General features: G+C 41.7%; 1 protein-coding gene across 1 annotated transcript in view; it reads right to left on the bottom strand.

The window, feature by feature from the left end:
* The window catches only part of YARS (tyrosyl-tRNA synthetase), a 35,002-nt gene that overhangs the window by 5,917 nt on the left and 6,326 nt on the right, over positions 1-22,759 (bottom strand). The window contains exons 2-11 of the mRNA XM_018566559.1: positions 22,437-22,539; positions 15,401-15,547; positions 13,850-14,025; positions 11,519-11,648; positions 11,335-11,415; positions 5,888-5,980; positions 4,291-4,426; positions 4,126-4,211; positions 3,533-3,668; positions 1,967-2,064 (exon numbers count right to left, since the gene is read on the bottom strand). Coding sequence (XP_018422061.1) covers positions 1,967-2,064; positions 3,533-3,668; positions 4,126-4,211; positions 4,291-4,426; positions 5,888-5,980; positions 11,335-11,415; positions 11,519-11,648; positions 13,850-14,025; positions 15,401-15,547; positions 22,437-22,493 — 1,140 coding nt within the window. The 5' untranslated portion in view covers positions 22,494-22,539. The remainder of the gene's footprint in view (positions 1-1,966; positions 2,065-3,532; positions 3,669-4,125; positions 4,212-4,290; positions 4,427-5,887; positions 5,981-11,334; positions 11,416-11,518; positions 11,649-13,849; positions 14,026-15,400; positions 15,548-22,436; positions 22,540-22,759) is intronic.

Genomic DNA, 22,759 nt, shown 5'->3' with positions numbered 1-22,759 from the left:
GAAGTTAAAACGCCAATGAAAACCTGCAACACAGCAGGTCTCTGGCCTGCAGGATTGAAAATGAAAGGATTACTAAAGGCTGGGCGTTTTTTTACCTCAATACATTCTCTGCATTAAGGTAAAAAAAACGTCCAGTACCTTTCTGTGTCCACAAATTGACCCTCCATCCTGAACTTCCTGGTTGCGGGGGAAGAGATTGAGAGCAGAGAGCCATAGGCTCCTTCTGCCGTCAATCAACCTGTTGTGACTTGTTGCAGGGCTGTGCGTGCCTATGGATGCATACAGCCACTTGCGGGAACGGCCGTGAATAAGCACGCACGGGCGCCTCCGTAGCAGCTGCCAAGCTGATGAAGGCACCCGTGGCAGCGGGGGGCTCGTCAGGAGAAGTGTGCTGCGGGGACCCACTACAGAGTGAGGAAATACAATTTTTTTATAAAATACAACAGAGAATTTCACCTATTTATAAAAATAAAAAAAAACAAATGAAGCTTTAATATCACTTTAATATCCACAAACTGGATAACCAGTGGACGTACATATCAGTCAGGTATAAGAAGCAGGTTTGCACATAATGTGATGATGTATAAGAACAATTTTAAGTTGGCAGATGAAATGGATAAGCCACTGCAAATGCATACAAAGTAATTTTACACCAAGATGCACAAACGGAACCATAGCCACTATCAGTAAACAATACATTGAAGTCTTTGTAAACACACAAAAAACAAACACAGCACATTGCAGCAAAGAGGCCACGTTCTGGAACCCAAAGTGTAATGCGATATCGCAATCTAATATCCACAGCACAAAAGGAACACTCTTCTGAAGTTTGGCCACTTGCAAAGCTTGCCACTCTTTCCCTGAGCCCTATATCAGCAGTTTCAAAATAACCAATGAAAGAGCCAATTAAACATCACGTGAGAGTGGTGAGAAATAAAAAAAAGGAGTAGCTGATGTCTGCAGGTAAGCCTGCTCCATTTAAAACTGCAGAGTAATAGGGATATACAGGTGAAACTCGAATAATTAGAATATCGTGCAAAAGTAATTGCAGTAAGTGCTGCAAAAGGGGCCCAAACCAAGTACTGAGTACATATGCATGCTTGTACTTTTCAGAGGTCTGATATTGTTCTATGTACAATCCTTGTTTTATTGATTGCATGTAATAATCTACTTTTTTGAGGTTGTGGATTTGGGGTTCTTGGGGTTTTCATGAGCTGTAAGCCATAATCATCACAATGATGACAAATCACGGCTTGAACTATCTTGCTTTGCATGTAATGAGTCTATCTACTGCAATTACTTTTGCACGATATTCTAATTATTCAAGTTTCACCTGTATTAGTTTCACCTTTTAAGTTGCATTAGTGAAATAAATGAACTTTGCACGATATTCTAATTATTCGAGTTTCACCTGTAATTGCAAGAGAATGCAAAATGCACAATCATGGACGTCTACTCCGCAAATATAACATCCAGACATCAATGTTTATTTTCATACATAACAAATTTGAAAGAAATGGACACTAAAGACCAAAATCTCAGTACTCGCCGATACCAAAAGTCCCATTAAGGCTTCCTAATTAGTCGGGAAGCCGTCTCCATGCTCCCATGTCACCTGGTGATGAGGAGCCGGCTTTCTGGCCAATCAGGGAGGCGGGGGAAGGGTAATGACCCGCAGCCTGGCTTCCTGATTGGCCAGCTTTCCGACCAATCAAGAAGCCGGGCGGCAAGTCATTACACGGCGCTTGCCGTGTAATGTCCGGACCGGGATTTGAACCAGGGAACCCTAGTGCTGCAAGGCAGAAGTGTTAACCACTAAGCCACTGTGATTTTTACCCAGTTGCTCCCTGTGGGTCTGTTAATATGTTGTAACTACTTTTTAAATGACACAAGGCAAATAAAATGTGTATTAATACTTTTGCTAGCCATGAAAAACAACATTTATTATACACAACAATTTACTTACCCTGCTTACACTGAGGATTTTACCAACTCGTAGGTCAAGGAGAGATGGAATAAGATCTTCTGGCCCAGCACTCTTGTTAGCGGTTTTGGTCCCAGACTCTGAAAGTAAATGGGAAGTTATGAACAAAGCTGTAAGTTTTAGTCGTGAAAGCAATTATGATTAAATTGTACACAGTTATTACACATTAATACCAACTTGTTCCATTTGTATCAAGGAGAACATTTGAGAAACATTGTCTACAGCAAGTAACAAAATGAAAATGGTCCCAGAGTGTTTACTCCCTAGGTCTGTAACAAATCTGGGCAATTCAAACTCAACAATGAAACACTGCAAAAGCAGAAGTCGTGTGTCACATAAAACCACTTACCGTATTTGTCGGTGTATAAGACGTGTTTTTAGACTTAAAAACATCCCCCGAAAATCGGGGGTCGTATTATACGCTGGTTGTGCGGTAATACTGTAGGTACGGTAGCTTCGGCTACATACAGTATACCGCGCTGAGAGAATCACGGTGAGCTATGTATTCTATTAATGAATACAAAGCCTGCCGTGATTGGCTCAGCGCGGTATACTGTATGTAGCCAAAGCTACCGTACATACAGTATTACCGCACATCCAGCGGGCTGACAGATTAGCCTCCCTGGCGGTCTGATTATTCTTTTTTTTTTACTTTTAAAATTCCTGCCGGTTCCGCCCCCCTGCGACACGGACGCTCGCAAGCGACGGAACCCGGAAGACGGAGGATACAGTCCAGTCACCTTATACGGTGGCAAATACGGTAATACAAGACAAGCAAATTTGTATTTTTAGTTTAAAAAAAAAATGTATATATGGATCACTATATATTTTGCTTTTAATCTGCACTAATGCATGTTCATTCATATGCATTGGGGCACATGCCAATCTGTACTTCATGCCACTTTTAAGAAAAAATTAGAGTTTTCTAATTCAAAAATTGTTTTAGGTGATCACAACAAACAGTGCATTGGTGTAGGAAAAGGAAATTGTTGTAATTGATATATATCTATATAGCTATATCTATATATATATATATATGTTTTACCAACATCACAGAAAATAAAACATAAGTGCAAGAACTGTACTAATGTCCCCCCAACAGAAATGAAGAACCTAATAGGCCTCCATACCCATTTTGGAAACCTCCGGATTTTCCTGCATGGCCTGCTAAGAATCTGGACCACCTGTACTCCAATCAAGCTAAACTGCTGTACTACCACCCAGGGCATACGCTGCGGTGGGGACAGGAACTACAAAAGAGAATACTGACAAGTCCTGTCTGCATCTTGAGACATGCAACAGTAGTCTGCCATTACTCTCTCTGGTAGTTCCCCATTCACACCCAGGACACATGCATTGGCTGTACGATCACAGTTATTCACAATGAAGTACGAGCTCTGGTGATTCTAGACCACTGAAGAGCAAAATCCCTGAAATGTACAAACATCGAAATGTGTCAATTTTTTAGCTTTATTGTTGCTGAGGTTATTTTAAGTGATATCATACTTTCTGCTGCAGTAAAGTCTGCACAGTTGAGACAACACTTACTTTGTTTTGTGGGGTCAGGGTAGGCATCATTGCTTAGTTTCTTCATTTCTGGGCTGTTAAATTTCTCTCTAATGGGATCCAACAATTTATTCAAAGCTTTCTCCAAAGATGCCTTAAGATCTCCGGGATGGACTTGCTAAAGGAAAAAAACATTTATTTCATAGAACATGATGTACGCCTTTATTTCAGGCTGTGATAAAAAACACAATGACGTTAAAATGGGGCCCAGGATTTAGTTCTAGACATTTTAATGTAAAATAGTTATTCGCTTTAATTCAGTGTAATGCATGTTAGGTGAATGATGTAATATTGGCTTTAAAAGGAACAATATCCAAAGAACAGCAGCTCACTCTGTTGCCAGCTTATCAGTCTGATGTTGGAACATTACATCTGAAACTTGCACCAAATATTAGATGATAATCTGATGATCCTGCCATAAAATAGGATAGTCAGGCATATCTGACTGTCATTTCAGTCTAAAGTAGAGTAAAAGTCTACTTCAGATGGCTTGCATTTCAGCCAATCAGACGAAATTTGACAACACAAATCTAAAGATCCCACTTTAAATATAAAGCAGCCCATGGACTTCCAACCTGCTCAGAAAAGTCTTTTTCCAATGTCTCATAGTCCGTGTAGGTTTTGTTCCCACCGTACTTCTCATCCCGAAGAATGACAAACTCTGAAATCCAGAAAAAAGCCAGTTAAACACACAAACAGCAAAAAGAGTAATTCTGGGCACATTCCTCACATGCACTCACCTGATTTCAGAGGAAAGAGGACATGTCTAATGAAGCTTAATACTCCATTATTCTCTATATTTCCTGGTTCACAGAAAGCTTTTTTCAGCTTCTTCTTCACATCTGATGGTGAGTCGAGAAGGTCGATTTTTGATTCCTGAAATAACAAGAAAGTGATTTTGAATGGGTATGGACAGTAAACACAGAACTAAACATAGAAAAAGTTGATTATGAAAATGATACAAATACTAATAAGCTATGCCACTTAAAATCCACAAACTATAATGCCAGCTTATGTAAAATGATATATTATAATGCTCACAAGTTAGCATGTAATGTTAGACCTCATTGGAAATTTAGGTAAAGCCACAAAAGTATTCATTAAATCGGTCTCACCCTGGAAATCTAGCAAGAAATATGGGATGGTGGAAATCCCTGGAAAATGACTAAGAGATTGGCTTCCATGAAGGAGTCATCACCAAGTGGTTTCCTTTATTGTCACTTGTTTTATAAAGGTTAAACTACTCTACTGCCGTCTAAATCATTGCACAACACCATTTTCTGCTGAAATCATTCCAAGCATCACTTACCATTGAATGTTATCAGCAGTTATGTTGTCAGCATCAATGCACAATAAAGTGCTGTTTTTCCACATTCCCAACAAGGGCCATATGAGTTTTTGTTCCTTTGTTAACACAAAGATGGATGTTTGTTCTGGCAATTTACATGTACACAACCCAACCCTTTTAGACATAACATTTAAAAGAAATGGTCTAATGTACCGAAAAATTTACTACACATTTGCTTTTAAAGGAAACCACCATATTGCACGTTGTGAATTATACATACGTAAAATTAACCATAAAAAATAAACTGTACTAGGTTAAAAATTACTCTGTGCTCTGTAGAGTATATGGGCACATAGAGTATATTGGTATATGGCCATTTCCAGACTAACATGAGTCCTGAAAGTTTTATGATCTACAATGGCATTACATCAATGAACATTATAAAGGTATTAATATTTGTATCATTACTGGTGGTACAGCTAACAAAGTAACTGGATGTATGAAGATCTACACAAACTTAGGGACCATGGGGAACAAAAGTAGCCACCCTCCAGAAGGAAGGACAGTGTCAGCACCAATTCAGAGATGATTGGAGGATCTACAGCCGATCCACATCTCATCATAAAGCAACGTTTTAGGGCCACTCAGGGTCCCTTCATCAGACATGACCATGCCTGATAAAGGGACCCCGAAAAATTGGATTTGAAGTGGCGCTATCCACTATCACTGCAGCACGCATTTTAAAAGGAACATACCAGTAAGGAGTTCAGTGGGAACCTTTTTGGAACTTGTTTAATACACAAATAAGAGACATTTTTTTTAATAGTTAAGGTACATGAATGCATTTTAAGATTTAACACCTGAGTTTAGTGTCACTTTAATTATCCATAAACAGTGGCTTCATGTTTTACTGGGCTTAGTTATGATATTTCACCACAATATAACAAAATACATACTATTAGAAAGGTATTGTATCCACTGTCAGCACGGACACGAACCAAGAAGGTGTTTACGTCTCTTTATTTTTCTGCATCTATCAGCTACATTACCTCCTCAGAAGAACTCATCTTGCTTCCTGTGAGTCCAGGAACCATAGGGTTCATGAGATGAATACGTTTAGTGTAACCAAGGGCAGGCAAGTACTGTATAGAAGAAAAAGGAAAGTATAGTGATACAGATCAGATAAACCACATTAACACCAGATGTCATATTAAATGTTCTAGACTGCTTTATAATAAGCTGACACACTTGAAATTTAAGCGTATGTACACTGTAGACATAACGTTTTCAGTTATGCCGGTTAGTTTTTTGATGTTGGGAGATTTTCCTTCACTTTCTGCTTGAGAAACAGAACAAGTTAGAGAAAATCCGTACAAAAGTGAGCACAAAAAAAGCAAAACAAACTTGACAGGATTTTAAACCCCTTACCGAAAAACGTTTGGGTTGTGTGTGTATATATATCAAGCGTCTAATTGTACCCTAGCAATCCTTTTTTATAATGGAAAAATAGATCCTGGACATAGCCTCACTTCTCCCATATACAGGTGCTTTCAAAATAGGTTTAATCAGGTTTATTGGAATTGGATAAGAATTTTTGGCAGAAATGTGTTTTCATCATATGCTTAGCTTGGATTGCTTGGGTTTAAACAAGTTTACTTTAAGATCACTTTCCCAAATGTATCTGAAAAACTGTAGAAAGACTATGGTTTCCCTGTAGATGCATACTTTTCCTACTGATTGATTTGATATTGTCTTGTTCTTCTTAGCCCTGAAACCTGCACACCTTCTCCAACAGGATAAGGACCTGTGTTGACGGGCTTGCGTTTGCTTCAAACAAGTTTTGTATTCCTATACAAGTCTTTAGGAAACTTACCTACAGCAGATCAGAAGTGGGACTCACCACAAAAGACTCAACACAAGACCAAAAGCCCATCAAAGTCCTAACTGTCCCTATTTATCCAGTTTTCTGGAGTGTGTGAACAACAGAATAATTTCTGAAATCTTTTTTATTAGAAGTAATACATCTTACAAGCAAATCTGAAAGTGAAATACAAGAACACTTTGGAGAAAATTTGGATTTCCCAAAGTGCTCACATAAATGTATGCCTAGGTAAGTGATTTTAAGATGCAAGATGGACAATGAAGTCTCAGCAATCCATTCATCTAGTTCACAAGAAATGAAATAGATGGTACTTTGCACATGCGCGGTTGGCAAGTTGTAATAACGTTTAAAAAAAGCACCAAACAAAATATCTTGAACTTATAATGTCTTTGCTTTATTGAATTTTAGTTTATACTTTACCACTTGCAATATGTAGATTAGATACACTTTAAAAAAAAAAAAAAGGAGGACATTGAAAATAAGGCCATTTCTCGTCTATGTAGCAGCATTTTTGTGTCCTCTAGTCAACCAGGACACAATTACAAAGAGCTGCGACCAACAACCCTTCATGTCACTGCTGAGTCCCATAGAGATGTAGAGGTCAGGGAAGGGAACAAACGGGCAGGGGCCTCAGACACTCCTAGAAGTGCTGAGGCTTTCAGAGCCTGTGGCACTAGAAGGGAGGAGAGGTTGAACAAAATGGGCCATCGAGAGAGGTAGGTTCCATTTTCTATTGCAGGAGAGTGCTGGATTTAATCCTTTAAAGACCTGGATAGGGTAAATATAGCATTCTGGTGATTAAGCATTGTAGATAGCAAACGCACTCTACAATGTTCACATAGAACAGGGCAAATCCCAGGAGCCAGGTAAAGCATTGTTCCTTACAAATTACAGCTGGTGCCTAACTTTTGGGAATCCTGCTGGCTTCTGGATCTGACAATACAACTCCAGAATTCCATATTAATTTGTCTGTCCCTCATAGAATTACAAACTATTGTAATTTTAATATTGATGAAAATTGATTATTATTAATATCAAGTGGATCTCTCTTACATGTTTATCTAAAAAAAAAACAACAACAAAAAAACCCTAAAGGTGCCCATACACCTTACGACCATCGCAAGACTTTTGTCTTGCGATGGTTGTATGCTTCTTGAAAGCCCGTACGATCTGCCCACCTTGGACGGGCAGATCGTACTTGCGATCATCGAAAGCCCGCCCCGCTGAGGGGCGGGCTTCTGATGACGGCAATGCAGAACGGGCAGCGTGCGCACACCGGCCCGTTCTGCAGCTATCGGGCGAGCAGGCTAGAAACCCGCCGAGAATCGTACAATTCTCGACGGGTTTTCGAGCATGTTGGCTCGACAAAAGACGTGCGACCGTACAGTAGAAACGGTCGCACGTCTTAGTTCACACTGCTCGATTCTCATACGATCGCGGGATTTCGCCCGATTCTCGTATGAGAATCGAGCAGTGTATGGGCACCTTAACTCTTTAACCACATCTGGGCCGCAATACGTCTATAGACGGTGGCCCGTTAAAGTGGTTAAAACAAGAACACGGCTGCTACAGCAGCCGTGTTCTTGGTACCGCTTTTAACAGCAGGCAATCGCTGTTAATGTACAAGCGATCCGGCGTCTGTACAGCCGCTGGATCGTTTGTACCGTGCGGCGGTAAGGGTTTAAAAATTATAAAAATTTAAGTTACATAAAACAAGAATTAAAAAAATGCAAAACAATTTTTTTCAAGTCCCCCGCCCCCCACATACACACGCAAACACGTGTTGGTGCGCCTACGTGCGAAAATGACAATTGCTCTACACATGTTACATATCGCTGCGAATGTCGGAGTGAGAGCAATAATTCTAGGCCCATCAATCATGGTTAGAACTAAACTGATGAGTGGTAAAAGCGTTTAAAATGTTCCCCATGGGAAAGTTTGGGTATTTACTTTTTTGCAGCTTCACGGGTGAACGCAATTATAAGGCTTGACATGTTTGGTATCTATTTACCGGGCCTGACCCCGTCTTTCATATTTTACCCCCAAAAACGGGTATTATATTATGTTTCTGTGCACTAAATTTTAATTTAGTTTATTTTTACCTAAAAATACTGGTTTGGTAAACATTTGCGCATAAACCGTGCAACATAAAAAATTGCAACTAGCATTTTTTTTATTCTACAGGGCCTCTGTTTTCAGAACATATATCATTGTTTGCGGGTCTGAAGCTGTTTTCTAGTCAAAAATGTATATTTTATCATGTGTGCACAAATACTAAGAAAATGCCCCGGACAGCAAGTGGTTAAGGAAAATGCTGCAGAACCGAAACAAGACTTCTAAAGAAAGCACATGCAGAAATGTTATGTGAACCAATACCAACACTATAAGTGTACACGGTTGCACAAATAAAACAGTTGAAGCCTTTCTGAAAGAATGGCCCTGTGACCTGTAAAACATTTGATGGAACAAAGACCAAGCATACATGGTGAATAAATCATTACCATATTGAGGCAGCAAGAGTAAAATGAGCTATAAGATACAGCAATGACAGAAGTGGCTGCACTATGTATTCCACAAAAACTGCAACATTCTATTTCATAATATCTCTGCAGTAATCTTTCCCCCCCACAATAATCTTTCTGACGAAAAGTGCAATTGAGCCAAGTTCTGGAACTGAAATCCTATGTAATTTAAGGAGATTAATGGGAAGTAAGGACATTAGGGTCATTCAGCAGCAGAAATCTACATAACACAGTGTGCAGATTATAGGGAGGATAATGTATATAGAGTTCTTGGTATTGGAGAGCTGGGACGGGAAGCATTAATCCCAGAAATATGTAAAGCTTAGGCTGAAGAACTATATTTATACATTACAAGTTTATAAATAGATTGTTGGGGGATTTATTATCACTGTAATTGTTTATTTGGAAATACATCCAATAGGTCATATTTACATGTACTGTTCTATTGTTTTATGGGCATTCCAACAGCCTGTAAATTTGCCAGTGTATAAACCTAGATGTATATGGCTCAGCGTGTACAGAGGATTAATTATCTTTCATAAAGGGAAGCTAAAAATAACACATAAAACGATTAAAAAAAACAAACAAAGCAAAACTAAACACAAAATCCCGATAAACAAAAAGAAAATGTCTTAATTGTGGCAGAATCCAGAGACAAAAAACATTCACATCACAGCTATTTACTATTGAACTTTATGTACATCAGAGGTGGTCAACTCAGTCCCTCCAGTTGTTGGGGAACTACAAGTCCCATGAGGCATTGCAAGACATAGTTCCAGGCATGACTCCCAAAAGCAGAGGCATGTTGGGATTTTATAGTTAAAGGAGAACTATGGGGTTAGGGCTTTTCCCCATAGTTCTCCTTAGGGTAACGGGAGGACATAAACTAGCGTCCTCCTGTCACCCTAAGCTCAGTATACCGCGAGCTACAGCTCGAGGTATACTGAGACACCGCAGCTGAAGCGGATCCCGACAATTATGTCTGGAGCCGCCCAGCTGCATGAGTGACAGCTGACTCTACCTATCTAGAGGCAGAGCCAGCTGTACCCGCCCCCTCCCCCGTCCGTTCCGCCAGTCAGCGCTGGCGGATCGGGGAGGGGGGAATCAAGTCCCTCCCCTGTCACGGCAGAGAGCTGTGACAGGATCGTGAAGTGAGCGAACGCCGGTATGTGTTAGCTCACTTCCCGAGCCGACCTGTGACAGTTTCATTGTCACAGGTCGACTAGAACTATGAGGATGAGTGAAAAGCACTCACCTCAGGCCCCATTCACATGTAGCGACATACCTTTGCAGCGGCCGGGATAGCGCGACTTTCGGGGCGACGTTCCAGCGACGGTAGCGCGACCTTCTCCGTCGGGCTCCATAGAAAAAAGCAAAATCCGCCGAAAAAAGGGTCCTGTAGAAGCGACTTGCGACCGCGACATGGAGCTAAGACAGCTCCATTGACTATCATTAGCCGGCGACTTCTCGCGATATCGCGTGGCAAAAATGCGCGATATCGCGGCGGAAATAGCGCGATAAGTCGCTACATGTGAACGTGGCCTCATAGTTCTCCTTTAAAGCATTCATATACCTGCCAAACAATTCTAATTCTGGTCATATGATGCAGGACTGCCTGTCAGAGAGCACAGCCGGTGCCTGGACCTTGCTGTAGTCTACACTGCAATAAAGCTTGGTTCAAGACCCACCCCTGTTACATGACTGGACAACTCAGGAGGAACAGGATATTAACAGGGACCCATGTTAAAATGCCAGTACTATGCGGTCACATGACGTGCAGGATCCTCTCCTCTTCTCCACCGCTGGGTAGTCCTCAATGATGCAAAGAGTGGCACTGATGTGATGACATCAGCACAGTTCTATCCATTATTATACTATGAGTTGCCCTGCACTGAGCGCCCTTCAAGACTGAGGAAGTCAATGGGGAAAAGTAAATACTGCATGGGACAGAGCAAGTACTGCATTTTTTTTTTTTGACTGGGTCAAGCCATTCATCTACGACAGCCGTATTTTCTACCTATTGTAACCTTAAGAATCACTCTTAAATCCTGCAGGATGTCCAACATCCTTCCATTTTACAAAATAAACTCACCTTTTCAGCGAAAGTGAAAATCTTCCTTTGATCTACTCCTCCAAACTGTGCATCAACTTTCAAATACTCTTCATCCAAGGCCTGCAGAGATGGAGAGGTTGAGTTTAAAAAAAAAAAAAAAAGATAAACATGTGCCATACACTCATTCTAGTGTCCCCAGCTATCTAGCCTTGGCTGAACCCACCTGCAATCCAGGATACAGAAGACCACTGAGCAGTGGATGTTCCACTTGTTTCACAACTTCTGCTCCAGCTTTTTTAGCATCATGCTGAGTTACTACTGAAGAGAGTCTGTACACATCCAGTGTGTATTCTCTGCAAAACAAAGCAGAACCCAGGTAAAGAAAAATACCTACTATGTCTTTTAATACTATGAAACATTGTATGTTTTCAGACACAGGAAACCTTTAGAAATTGGCACATTTAAACATGGCAGCTGGAGCTGAAACTCATAGACCAGGGGTGAGCAATTTATTTTTTCAAGAGAACACATGAGAAACGGGAGTATTGTTGTGGGCTGAACCAATACAACCTATTGGTTCAACCCTCCACAACAGTCCCAATTTCTCATATGATTAACACACGGTACTATGCAATGCACCAACCATGCATTACAGTGCAGCAGGTGAGTTCTCATTCATTTGAACGGCATCCCAAACACTACTCCCACAATAAAGTGCGTTGTGGTTTAAAAAAGTAGTGCATGCAATGCACCTGCCAAACTGTAACACACACAGAACTGCTGTGTACCAATAAAGGGGATGGGGGCGGCAGATTTATTACACATGCCAAAGCGCTTAGCAACCAAGGACTTAAGAGAAACAAACACAGTCCGCACAAAGAATGATCGCCAACCTGCGCTGGACTATGGCTTGTAGTGGATACACCAGCCTTGGAGCCCGGTGCATCCACAACGGAGTGCAGGACGGCAGGCCAGACAGCCACAGACCAAGGGCTGGATACGGCCCGTAAGCCGTAAATGGCCAGCTCTGTCATAGACAGTCATGGATTGTGCCACCAAATGTTATCCATAGAAATCTATGTTAACTGTATATTTTAACAATTTGAAAACCTTTTCACACATAGTAAACGGTGTACAGAGCCAACCCTCTGCATGGCAAGACCACAGTCATTGAAGATAACATAGGAACTTCCTGTGCCCTTCCTGCAGCAAGGCCCCCATCAAAACTGCTACCCTAATTCCTATACCTCGCAGCACTGCGAATGAACATGAAACCTGAAAAAAAGGACTTTCGGGCTCTACTTATTCCAAACACCTGAGTCTTTAACTGACAAACAGGAAGAGAGAAGAGCTTTGCAACCTAATCTTTCTACAGCAACTAGTTTTAAATTTGTGTGAAGTGAAATCATTCTGGGCCCTAAGAACATGAAACTATATCTAAACCAAAAATGTAATATATTGCAGCTTCATAAATGTAATATATTGCAGCTTTCCCAGTCCTTTAATTTGATGGCTGCATTAGTTTATCAAGTTTTTCAATCAATTCATTCATTTTCTTTTCAAGCTAAAAGCATCTGCAGCAAGTACAAAAATACCAGTTGATCCTGCCATCTTTGCAGTGTTCTCGTCACTTCCTGTGAACTGAAAGCTGAACAAAGGCAGACATGTTTATAAAATGTTCCACCCAGTGTATAGCTGGGTGGATGCCATTTGCACGCAACAAGCTCCCCTAGATAGGAGATTCCTATACTCATCAGCACCATCTAGGGGCGGTAGTGCCATGTAAACAGTATACAGCAAGTGGAACTTTTATAACTGAACCCCTTAAGGCCCAAGAGGATTCATGAAAAGAAATGACAAAAACATTTGGATGTCCTGGAGAGAATGGTGCAGTCCAAATGGTTTTAAGCCAAGTAATTTGAGTGTTGTATTGAATAGAGCGGATGGCAATGCTTGTTAAGAATCCAATCACATTTATACATCAAATGTTCAAAACAGAACCATTTATTGGTTGCAGTATGCAATGTTTGAGAGCACTAAGCCACTTTATCAGGCAAACAGTGACATGCTTTGATTTGCCGAGATTGGATGCTTTGGATATAATAATTTGGAGACACAACCTTTATTTTGGGGTTTTATTGTGAGTCCAGATCCGCACATTGTGCATATTAAATATAAGTAGCTGCATATTAACTGTTTGGAACACCAGACATCACGCTATTTTGAGTATTGAGAAGTGAATGCAGTATGGACTGTATACAAATTATGTTGGCAGAAGTGTGAAAGTAAAGTAATGAAAGAACTGGGTGACAAAGAAAAGAAATAAACAACTAAGATAAAACAGGGTAGGCAAACTCCGGCCCTCCAGCTGTGGTGAAACTACAAATCCCATAATGCATCTGCCTCTGGGAGTCATGCCTGTGGCTGTCAAAGACTTGCAATGCCTAATGGGATTTTTTGTTTTTGTAGTTCAGCATAGAGGGCTGGAGTTTGCCTACCACTGCTCTAGAATATACTGAAAGAAAATTCCACATCAGGTTTGTAAAAAACATACTTGCTGAGCTGGTACTCTGTCCCCCTGATAAAGCGTAGTTTTTCCAATGGCACTCCAATACTTTGCAGCATTGCTTTGATAACGTGCTCATAATAACGAGTTCGCAGTTCCAGGAGCTCCCATGGAGCCTTCATGTTGTCAAGATATGCATGGAGGTCAGCAAATAGAATGGTCACCTAAGAAACATACAAAATCAATCTACTAAAATACAGGTACACTATACACCCACATTTCCAAGATTTAAACATTGTTGGGCAATTTATAACTGGAAAGTTACGGCATCCCGGTCCAATGAGTGAAAACACTAAATCGTATGTGATCAATAACCTTATACATAAATGTAAAGGTGCACAATGATGGTGGCTACGAAATATACACCATGTAGGTCTATAATTTTAGGACAGATGGGTGAAAAGGTTAGATGAGCTTGCTTCCAATTAACTGATTTAAATTGACACTAAACTCAGGAGTTAAATCTTAAAAATACATTTAAGTACCTTAAAGGAGAACTATGAGGCGAGTGATTTTCACTCAGCCTCATAATCTGAGCCAACCTGTGACAATGAAACTGTCACAGGTCGGCTCAGTAGATCGGGAAGTGAGCGAACACATACCGGCGCTCGCTCACTTCTCGATCTATCCATGCAGAGAGCCGTGACAGGGGAGGGACTGGATTCCCCCCTCACCTGTCCTATCCTCAAGCGCTGACTGGCGGAACGGACGGGGGAGGGGGTGGGTACAGCTGGCTCTGCCTCCAGATGGGCAGAACCAGCTGTCACTCACGCAGCTGGGTGGATTCAGACATAATTGTCGGGATCTGTTCCGGCTGCGGCGTCTCAGTATACCGCGAGCTGTAGCTCAAGGTATAATGAGCTTTGGGTGACAGGAGGACGCTAGTTTGTGTCCTCCCGTTACCCTCAGGAGAACTATGGGGAAAAGCCCTGACCCCATAGTTCTCCTTTAACTATTAACAAAAAATGTATCTTATTTGTGTATTACTCAGCTGTAGATCCTCAATCATCTTTGAATTGGTGCCGACACTGTCCTTCCTTCTGGAGGGTGGCTACTTTTGTTCCCCATGGTCCCTGTGTGTGCTGTAAAGTAGCCACCGCTCCAAGCTCACTCCTGTGATGGAATACAATCTCAGTACAAATCTGTAAACCAAAATCAGTGAGATTGTAGTCCATCACAGAAGTGAGCTTGGAGCGGTGGATACTTTACAACACACACACAGGGGACCATGGGGAACAAAAGTAGCCACCCTGCAGAAGGAAGGACAGTGTCGGCACCAATTCAGAGATGATTTGAGGATCTACAGCCTCAAATCAGTTAAGATTTAACTCCTGAGTTTAGTGTCACTTTAAGAATACTATATATTGGCAATGTGGGAGCAATAGATGAGCAAAGGAAGCACATTGAAGAGAGGCACATTGATGTTGGTGTGTGTTGAGGTTGAAAGAAGGTTTTTATGTGTTTCTTTTGACAACTAGCAGGGCAGAATGTTCGGGCACTTTTATATATAATTCCTGTTTGTATAGAATTACAACTTACCTCACAGCCAGCCTTTAAAAAGTCAGCAATTTTTGACATGGGTACAAAATAAGCTACATGTGGTTTTCCAGTGGTAGCCGTGCCCCAGTACACCCGCAGCTCTTTCTCCTTCAGGATCTCTTTCAGTTTTTCTTCCCCTAGGACTTCCTGGAACAAGAAAAAAACTTTTACAGTCTCCAAAATCACAAACTACATTATATGGCAGGTGATTTGACACGCTACCAACAACACAGTAGTAGTTCATAAAAAGACCCAGTCACCTGTCAACAAAAATATCTTCCCATAAGATCATGTGCTTTTAACATATTTTAGGCATGTAATTTACCTGTCAAAAAATCCTGACCCTGCTGCTGGGCACTGGCATCTTGGATGCGATGTCAGTAGCCCCAGAAGACTCAAAAGGTATCACTTGAAGAACTTTACCCATTTTTTTGAAATGCCAACAAAGACACCTTTCGAAATGTTTAGTAATGACAATCTACAAACACATACCTTGTTTTTCCATTTCTTTCCCCGTTCTTCCCACAGTGGCCATTTTTACTTAGCACAGATCAATCCATCTCCCTTTACTTCCTAGAACTCTGGCACATGTGACTAGGACATGTGACCATGCACATTATCTCAGGGAAGAAAAATGCCTTTCCCTGAGATCTTGTGAGATTACGGATGTGATTCCCCAGCAATGCACTGGTGGTGAAATCTTCCCAGGATGCAACGCTTGAGCACATTACATCACTAATGCCCAGGGGACCAGGGAGAGTGAAAACTATAGGGGTGAGTAACAGCAGAATATGTTAAACTAATGATTTCACAGATGATTTCATATCAGCATGCAGAGCTGCATGCTGAAGTGAGTTTTAGTGAAAGGGGTTACAGGTCCGCTTTAACTAGCATTCAGAAGCATTCCTCTTTGCTTCTCCCCTGGCAGCTACAAAAAAGGTTATGTAGGGAGCTAAAAGGGAGGAGAAGAGGAGTAGGGCCAGCACAGACAGTAACTAGACATTTCTAGAAGAGGGCCATGATATGCACGGAGGTTGTGCTAGAGAATTGACTTTCTGGAGCAGTCACTTTTTCTTAGAAGTTCAAAGAAACATTGCAAATGATAAACAAAATAATTTATGTAAAGGAAAAGCATTTAAAATACTTTATTTTTCTGTGCTTTTACCAGCAATGTTTTAAGTTGGTGACAGGGTCTCCACTCCAATCTCCACAAACAACCACTCAGATCAGCAAACAGGTTTCTACAAAAGCCAATTTAACCAATAAGATAATCCTGATCCTCTTAAACCTCTTAAGGGCCAGTTTTTACAGTTGAAGACTTATAATGCTTTTCTATAAACATTTAATTCATTTGAGTTTTGAACTCATTTTAATGATTATTTCTAGATAGAATAATTTATGATGCTGCAAGTAACTACCCAATCTTGCTTTGTTCTATCAATGTATCCAGATTAATATTTTCATTGTCTAAAAGCATAGAACAATGCATTTTTTCTTTTATGAAGATGTGTGCATTTATTATTCATTTTTAAAAAGTAGAGTTTACCTTTAATGAATAAAACAAAATGACTGATGTCTTTTGACAATCTCACTGTCCATTTACAGCAGAGCTCAGACTCAGGAGAGAAAAATGAGGGCCTGCTAGCCAATCAGGTGTGCTGCAGTGTTCATGTGCCAACAAGGAACATGCTAATAGAAGAAGAAAGTTGAGTGGCAGAGCACAAAGCTCATCGGTGTTCTGCTTCTCCTTTCACTGTTCATTCACAGGTTGGGGGAGGGACAAGACCTATTAATGCTATTTAACTGCAGCAGATAAACATTAGGTCTCCTTCCTTCACTGCCAGAGTTGTGTAAGAAGCAATTCACAGCAGCAGCTCTGCAAAACACAAAGCGGCTGGTATGCGGTACCCGACACAGTGCTGATGCGCCGTACCCAGCACATCGAACTGCGTACTTTTTAAGACTTTTTTAAATGTCACATGTGACATTTCATTAAGTTCTACAGGCACATCGGGGTACGAGGTGGTTGTAATGCATCAAATTCCACTGCGCTGAAAGAAAGTACTGCATGCCATACTTTTTTTCAGTGCAACACCCAAGCATTGAGGTGGTGTAAACCGAGCCCATCTGTGACAAGGCAAATTGCCTTGTTTTGCGTCGGGGCTGCGCTGGAAACAGCCAGCAATACCAAAATGCCTGTGGTGTAAATGGGCCCTGAATTTTTTTTATTGGTTAATTTCACGTTAATGCAAAATAACACAACGCCGAGGATGGGGGAGATGTCCCTATCTTTGTTCTCAGGAAAGATGTGCCCTTGAGACTAGAACATGCAACACCTTACAACAATCATAAATGTAGCTTGAATATAAAAACCAGCAATGCATATCATTAAAATGGAAGCCAGAGATAACGTGGTCAACCAAGAATCCGTGACAAGGATAGCTTGGAATTGTATAATGTTCAGAATAATTACATGCATACACTACTACAGAGTTGGTGTATGCAGTTGGAGCTGCTGGTTGCTAGCTTGGCAGTAGCAACTTGCATTTCCACAATGAAGCCAGCAAACAGCCTACACATTTCTTAACGGACACGTGTACTTTACTCTTTGTACGCACAGTTGTCATACCGAAGCTCTCAGAACATGTCCCTTGCATGCTGCTACCCAGTACAGAAGCTTTTCATTGAACCAGATAAGGTAATACAGTTGAGCACTAAAAGCTTGGTTTTAACTCAGTGCTTCATCACATTAAAATGACCACAAGCAGGTTGGGTACTAAAGCTTCAGTCCTTGTTGACGTCTAAAATTCACACTAATGGGCCTCTTTGCAAGAGTAAATAGTGCAATACATATCGGTTTGTAGTGCCAGCTCAGGGTGACTTTTTTGCCAAACAAAAGGATTCTGAGGGGAAGGATCAACCATTAGATCATCCAGAATACCCAGCAAGCCGATTGCAGGATTACAAATATTTAGTAGGCCAGGAGCTATTGCAAGGAAGGCAGTAACATCAGACCAGAAACCACAAAAATATACACAGGACTAAAAGGTGTAAGAAAATTCTGCATGTTCACCACATGCCTTAAAACAAAGATGGGAGAGTCGAAAGTCCAGTCTATGAAGCACAACTGAGGTATAATATATTTGATGAAAGAACTTAAACCGGAAAAATGTTGTCCTTGGAAGAAATAAGATAGGACATGTAAACGTCCATAAATTTCAACCAGTCATCTGGCGTGAGTTGAGGGACCAAGGTTTTCCACATATGTATAGCTCTCCGAAATGTAACATACTTGTTACTACTTATACTTTTGCATAAAAGGTGGAAATTAATTTAGATGAACCCTGCTTATGGAGGAGTTTGAGAGGGAGTAAATTGGGTTGTAACAAATTGTGTCTTAACCGTATGCAGGAGTTGGAAATAAAATCAGAAATTGGGCAGGAGACATTCCACACTCGTCACAGAGGTAGAAGGTGACCAACCTTTAAGTAAGTGTTGCAACACCTTCATACCCAATGTGAACCAGAGTGAAGTTAAAGAATTCCCAGAATTCCTCAGCAACGGTGCAATTTCTGAATCTAGGCCCCACGGCGGCTGCTCATGGGGCCAAATCCAGACTCTACAAGGACAACGTCAGAAGATATGGGGCTGGCCTGTAATGTTGCTTTCAGCATTGGATCTTGTGTGCATTTGGTACATTTGTGTGCATTTGGTACACCTTGGTACATTTATGCAGTGTGTTGGGTTGGCTGCAGGGTGCTATACAGGTCCAGGGCAGTGGAGTACTGCATTGGTGAAACCCTGTCTCTTCCAGAAGGGGCTGTAATCGTTGGAAGTGAGTGAAACCTAGGTGCGAGCAGGGGTCCCCCCTCCTGCCCTTGTAGATGGGTGTCCATTGTCTGGTGAGTCCTCAAGCCTCCTACACTCACCCGAGGGTACCCTGGGTCATGCTCGATGGGCTGCGCTGGGCTTTAAGTTTTTCAAAAATTGCTAGACTCTGCTCTGAGAGGTGTTTCTGACACTCCATGCCCCCTTCATGTGTCCCATGCAAAAACTGCCGCAGTTGTAGCCTCCTGGATTCAGAAATTGTGTCTGCTATTATGGTCCTGTTGGGAACCTCGGCAGCCATACTGGGATTCCCTAGGCTGCCTGAGCATGCTCAGCAGAGACTGGGGTGGACATCTTACTGAGCCCTGCGGCATCTGCTAGTCTGGGCATGCCCAGTTAAGGATTTTGCTGCCGGTAGATGGTTTGGCTGACACCCTACTTCAGCGCTAATGGCCAGGACCTGGTTGGCGGAACCAGCATGCAAGAAAAGCCAGAAGAAAACTCCAGTCACGGGAGGGCATCTGTTGGGGAATGCTTTGATGCTTTCAATAAGAAGGTCACGATTGGGCAGAGTACTCCAGCATGCAGAAGACCAAAGCTCCATCAGCTAGATCCGGTTAAGGACTGGCTATAAAAGTTATTTTGTCCTTCTTAGGTCTCCACCTCCAGATCTAAGATGGGCCCACAGCTGTTATATAAGCTTTGGTCCCACCAAATTTGTGAAACCTGGTACCAAGCCCTCCTTTAAATGATGGGGAGCCCCCACTTTCAGAAGCGTGGGTCGTTTGTTCATGTTTGTGGTCATCTGAAATTGAGACGTTCAGGGCATGTGGGATTGAAGGGTTCTACTCCAATCTCTTCTCAGTTCAGGACCTGGAGTCAGTAAGTCAGATCAGGCGGGTATGCAAGTTCGTACGGAAATTGTCTCACTTCATAATTACCTCCCTCCTGAAGGGAGATTTCTTTGAAACAGTGGGCATCAAGACTACCTACCTGCATGTGCCAATTGTCCCTTTACATTAATGCTGTCTGCGTTTTGCTTGGGGAAACAATCACATTCAGTTGTGGCTCTACCCTGTGGCCTGTTCACGGCTCTGCTTGTTTTTACCAGGGTGTTGGCTCCGATCCCTCCATTCTTAAGTTTTTCTCATTGTGGCTTCTCTGGTCGACCTTCTCCTGAAGGTTCGGTCTGAACAGACCCTACAGGAGGATGTCCACAGGACTATTTAGACATTATAACTGTCTTGTTGGGACCTAAATCTCTTTGCTAGAACCCAACATCAGTTAAAAGTGCCTGGGGTTCCCCCTGAACAAAGAGAATTTGATGACTCTAGTCCCAGGTGTGGGACCTTCGGTCCGAGGATTGACCCTTAGATTAGATTTAGATTAAATTTGTTATAAGGGTTTTTTTGGGTCTGATGGTTGCCTTCTTTGTGGCAGTTCCATTGCAGAATGCTACAACTAAGCATTCCATCAGCATGGGAAAAGCAGACTACTTCTCTAGGCCACCCATGCGTCTGTCAGCTTAGGCAAGGATCTCACTATTGTGGTAGATTTCCGATCCTGCAGGGTATCTGGAAATATCCTCAGAATAGTGACCCTTTATTGGTCGGGTCACCTGTAGGGCTTACTAGTTAGTGTTCAGTCCGACAACATGGTTGTGGCGTGCATCAACAACCAAGGTGGAACCAGAAGCCACGCTGTGCAGCAGAAAGCAGATATTATCCTATCTTGGGTAGAATGTCACATGGCAGACTTATGTATTGTGCACATCCCAAGAGTGCACAATTGGTAGGTGGATTTCTTCAGTCGACAGAGTTCTGGAGATTTTCTGCCATTGTGGGATTCATGATGTAGATCTATTGATGTTCAGACCAAGCATCAAGCTGAATCCTGGTCCAGGGATCTGAGAGCATTCACAATGGATGAGCTGGCAACTCTGTGGGACCAGTTGTCCCTGCTTTGTGCCGTCTCTTTGTCTGAAGATTCTTCCTGGTCTTCTCCGAAGGATTGAGTTAGAAGGCTTTCCAGTGATCCTTGTTGCTCCAAACTGGCCCAGAAGAAGATGGTAGGTGGACATCCTCAGGGACTCTCCATGGCCACTTCCAAACCGACTTGATTCTCAAGACCGGATTCGCTTTGTCCTTCCTAAAGAACCTTGCATGGGGCTCCCTGCATCTCATTCCATCTTTACGAGCTGGATTAGACAGGTCATCTTACATGCTTACTCTGTCAAGTGTAAGACTCAGCCTTTTTCCTGTAATGGCTCACTTTACTAGATCTGTCAGTATCTCTTGGGCTTTTAGGCACCAGGCATCTGCATTACAGATATGTAAGGCTGCCAGTTGGTCTACTGTTCATACATTCTGCCAGGTGGCTATTTGTGCCTCTGAGAACCCTTGTCAGGGTTTTTAATGCAGTCTGCATTCCTGCCGGAGAAATATACACTCTTTTTATTTGTCCTATTGACCACTGTCACGAAGGCAGAATGGGATGTAAAATCCAAATTTGACATATCTCATCAAAACCGGAATATATGGGAAAATCTTCCAATGAGGACACCTGTTCCAGTGATATCTGTTTAAGAGGCATTTCCCATCACTTTGGAGACATATCCTCTCACTTTATGTCCAGGACATTAAATGAAGGGAAAGGGAAACATACAAAACCCTTTCTGGGCTTAAACATCCCCTGCTTTATTAAAAATTAAAAGAAAAATGGTTTTAGATATACTTTAATTAAGAGAGGAAGACTACAAATCACTATATTACCTACAAATATCTAAAAGTCAAATCAAAATTACTTTTAAGTAAACCAAATAATATACATATCCCTTTGAACAATCATACCCGCAGTAAAGTGCATCACCTAAAAATCTAAAGGATAAGCCAAGTGAAAAATAATATTTCAGATTTTGGTAGATGGTGGCAAGTCGAACCACCTTGCAGTTTATTTTATGTTTTGGACCTCAAATCCATGATGTCTGCACTTGTATTCCTTCATGTATCCACCTGAGACAGCCATTACTCACTGCCCGTGTTGGATTATTCATGGAAAATGGAAGAGAAGGAAGAAAAGACAGAGAGAGCAGCTAAAGACTACAAATCCCTGGCCTTTTGAAGAGAAAAAAAAAGGCCATTCAGCTTGCTACTAGCAACCAAAAACTGACATGCATTTTTTTTTACATAACCCTTTAAAGCTCACATACCTGCAAGTTGCGTGTAATAAGATGCGCCTTCCCCTCAGGTGTCAGAGAGTCACCCATGTTGCTTAAATTAGGAGAGGGGGGTTAAGAACACAGGATACAGTCACTGTAAAACAAAGAGATACAAAAACAAATATCAGCATGGACAAGAAAGTATCATCTAGCAACATAACTGTTTTGTACTACATTGCATAGTTTAGGATGCTCCCTAAACCATTGTTGCTATATAATGCAAGGAATGCACCCTACAGCTGCCTGAGATGACCAAGAGTGTGTTATTACCACCCCCCCCCCCCGCTTTTTAGGAAAGTTTTTAACTTGCATGC

The sequence above is a fragment of the Nanorana parkeri genome, unplaced genomic scaffold (genome assembly GCF_000935625.1).
Source record: "Nanorana parkeri isolate BGI_ZX_2015 unplaced genomic scaffold, ASM93562v1 scaffold959, whole genome shotgun sequence".
Classification (NCBI taxonomy): Eukaryota; Metazoa; Chordata; class Amphibia; order Anura; family Dicroglossidae; genus Nanorana; species Nanorana parkeri.
This window is presented reverse-complemented; position numbering and strand designations above follow the sequence as displayed.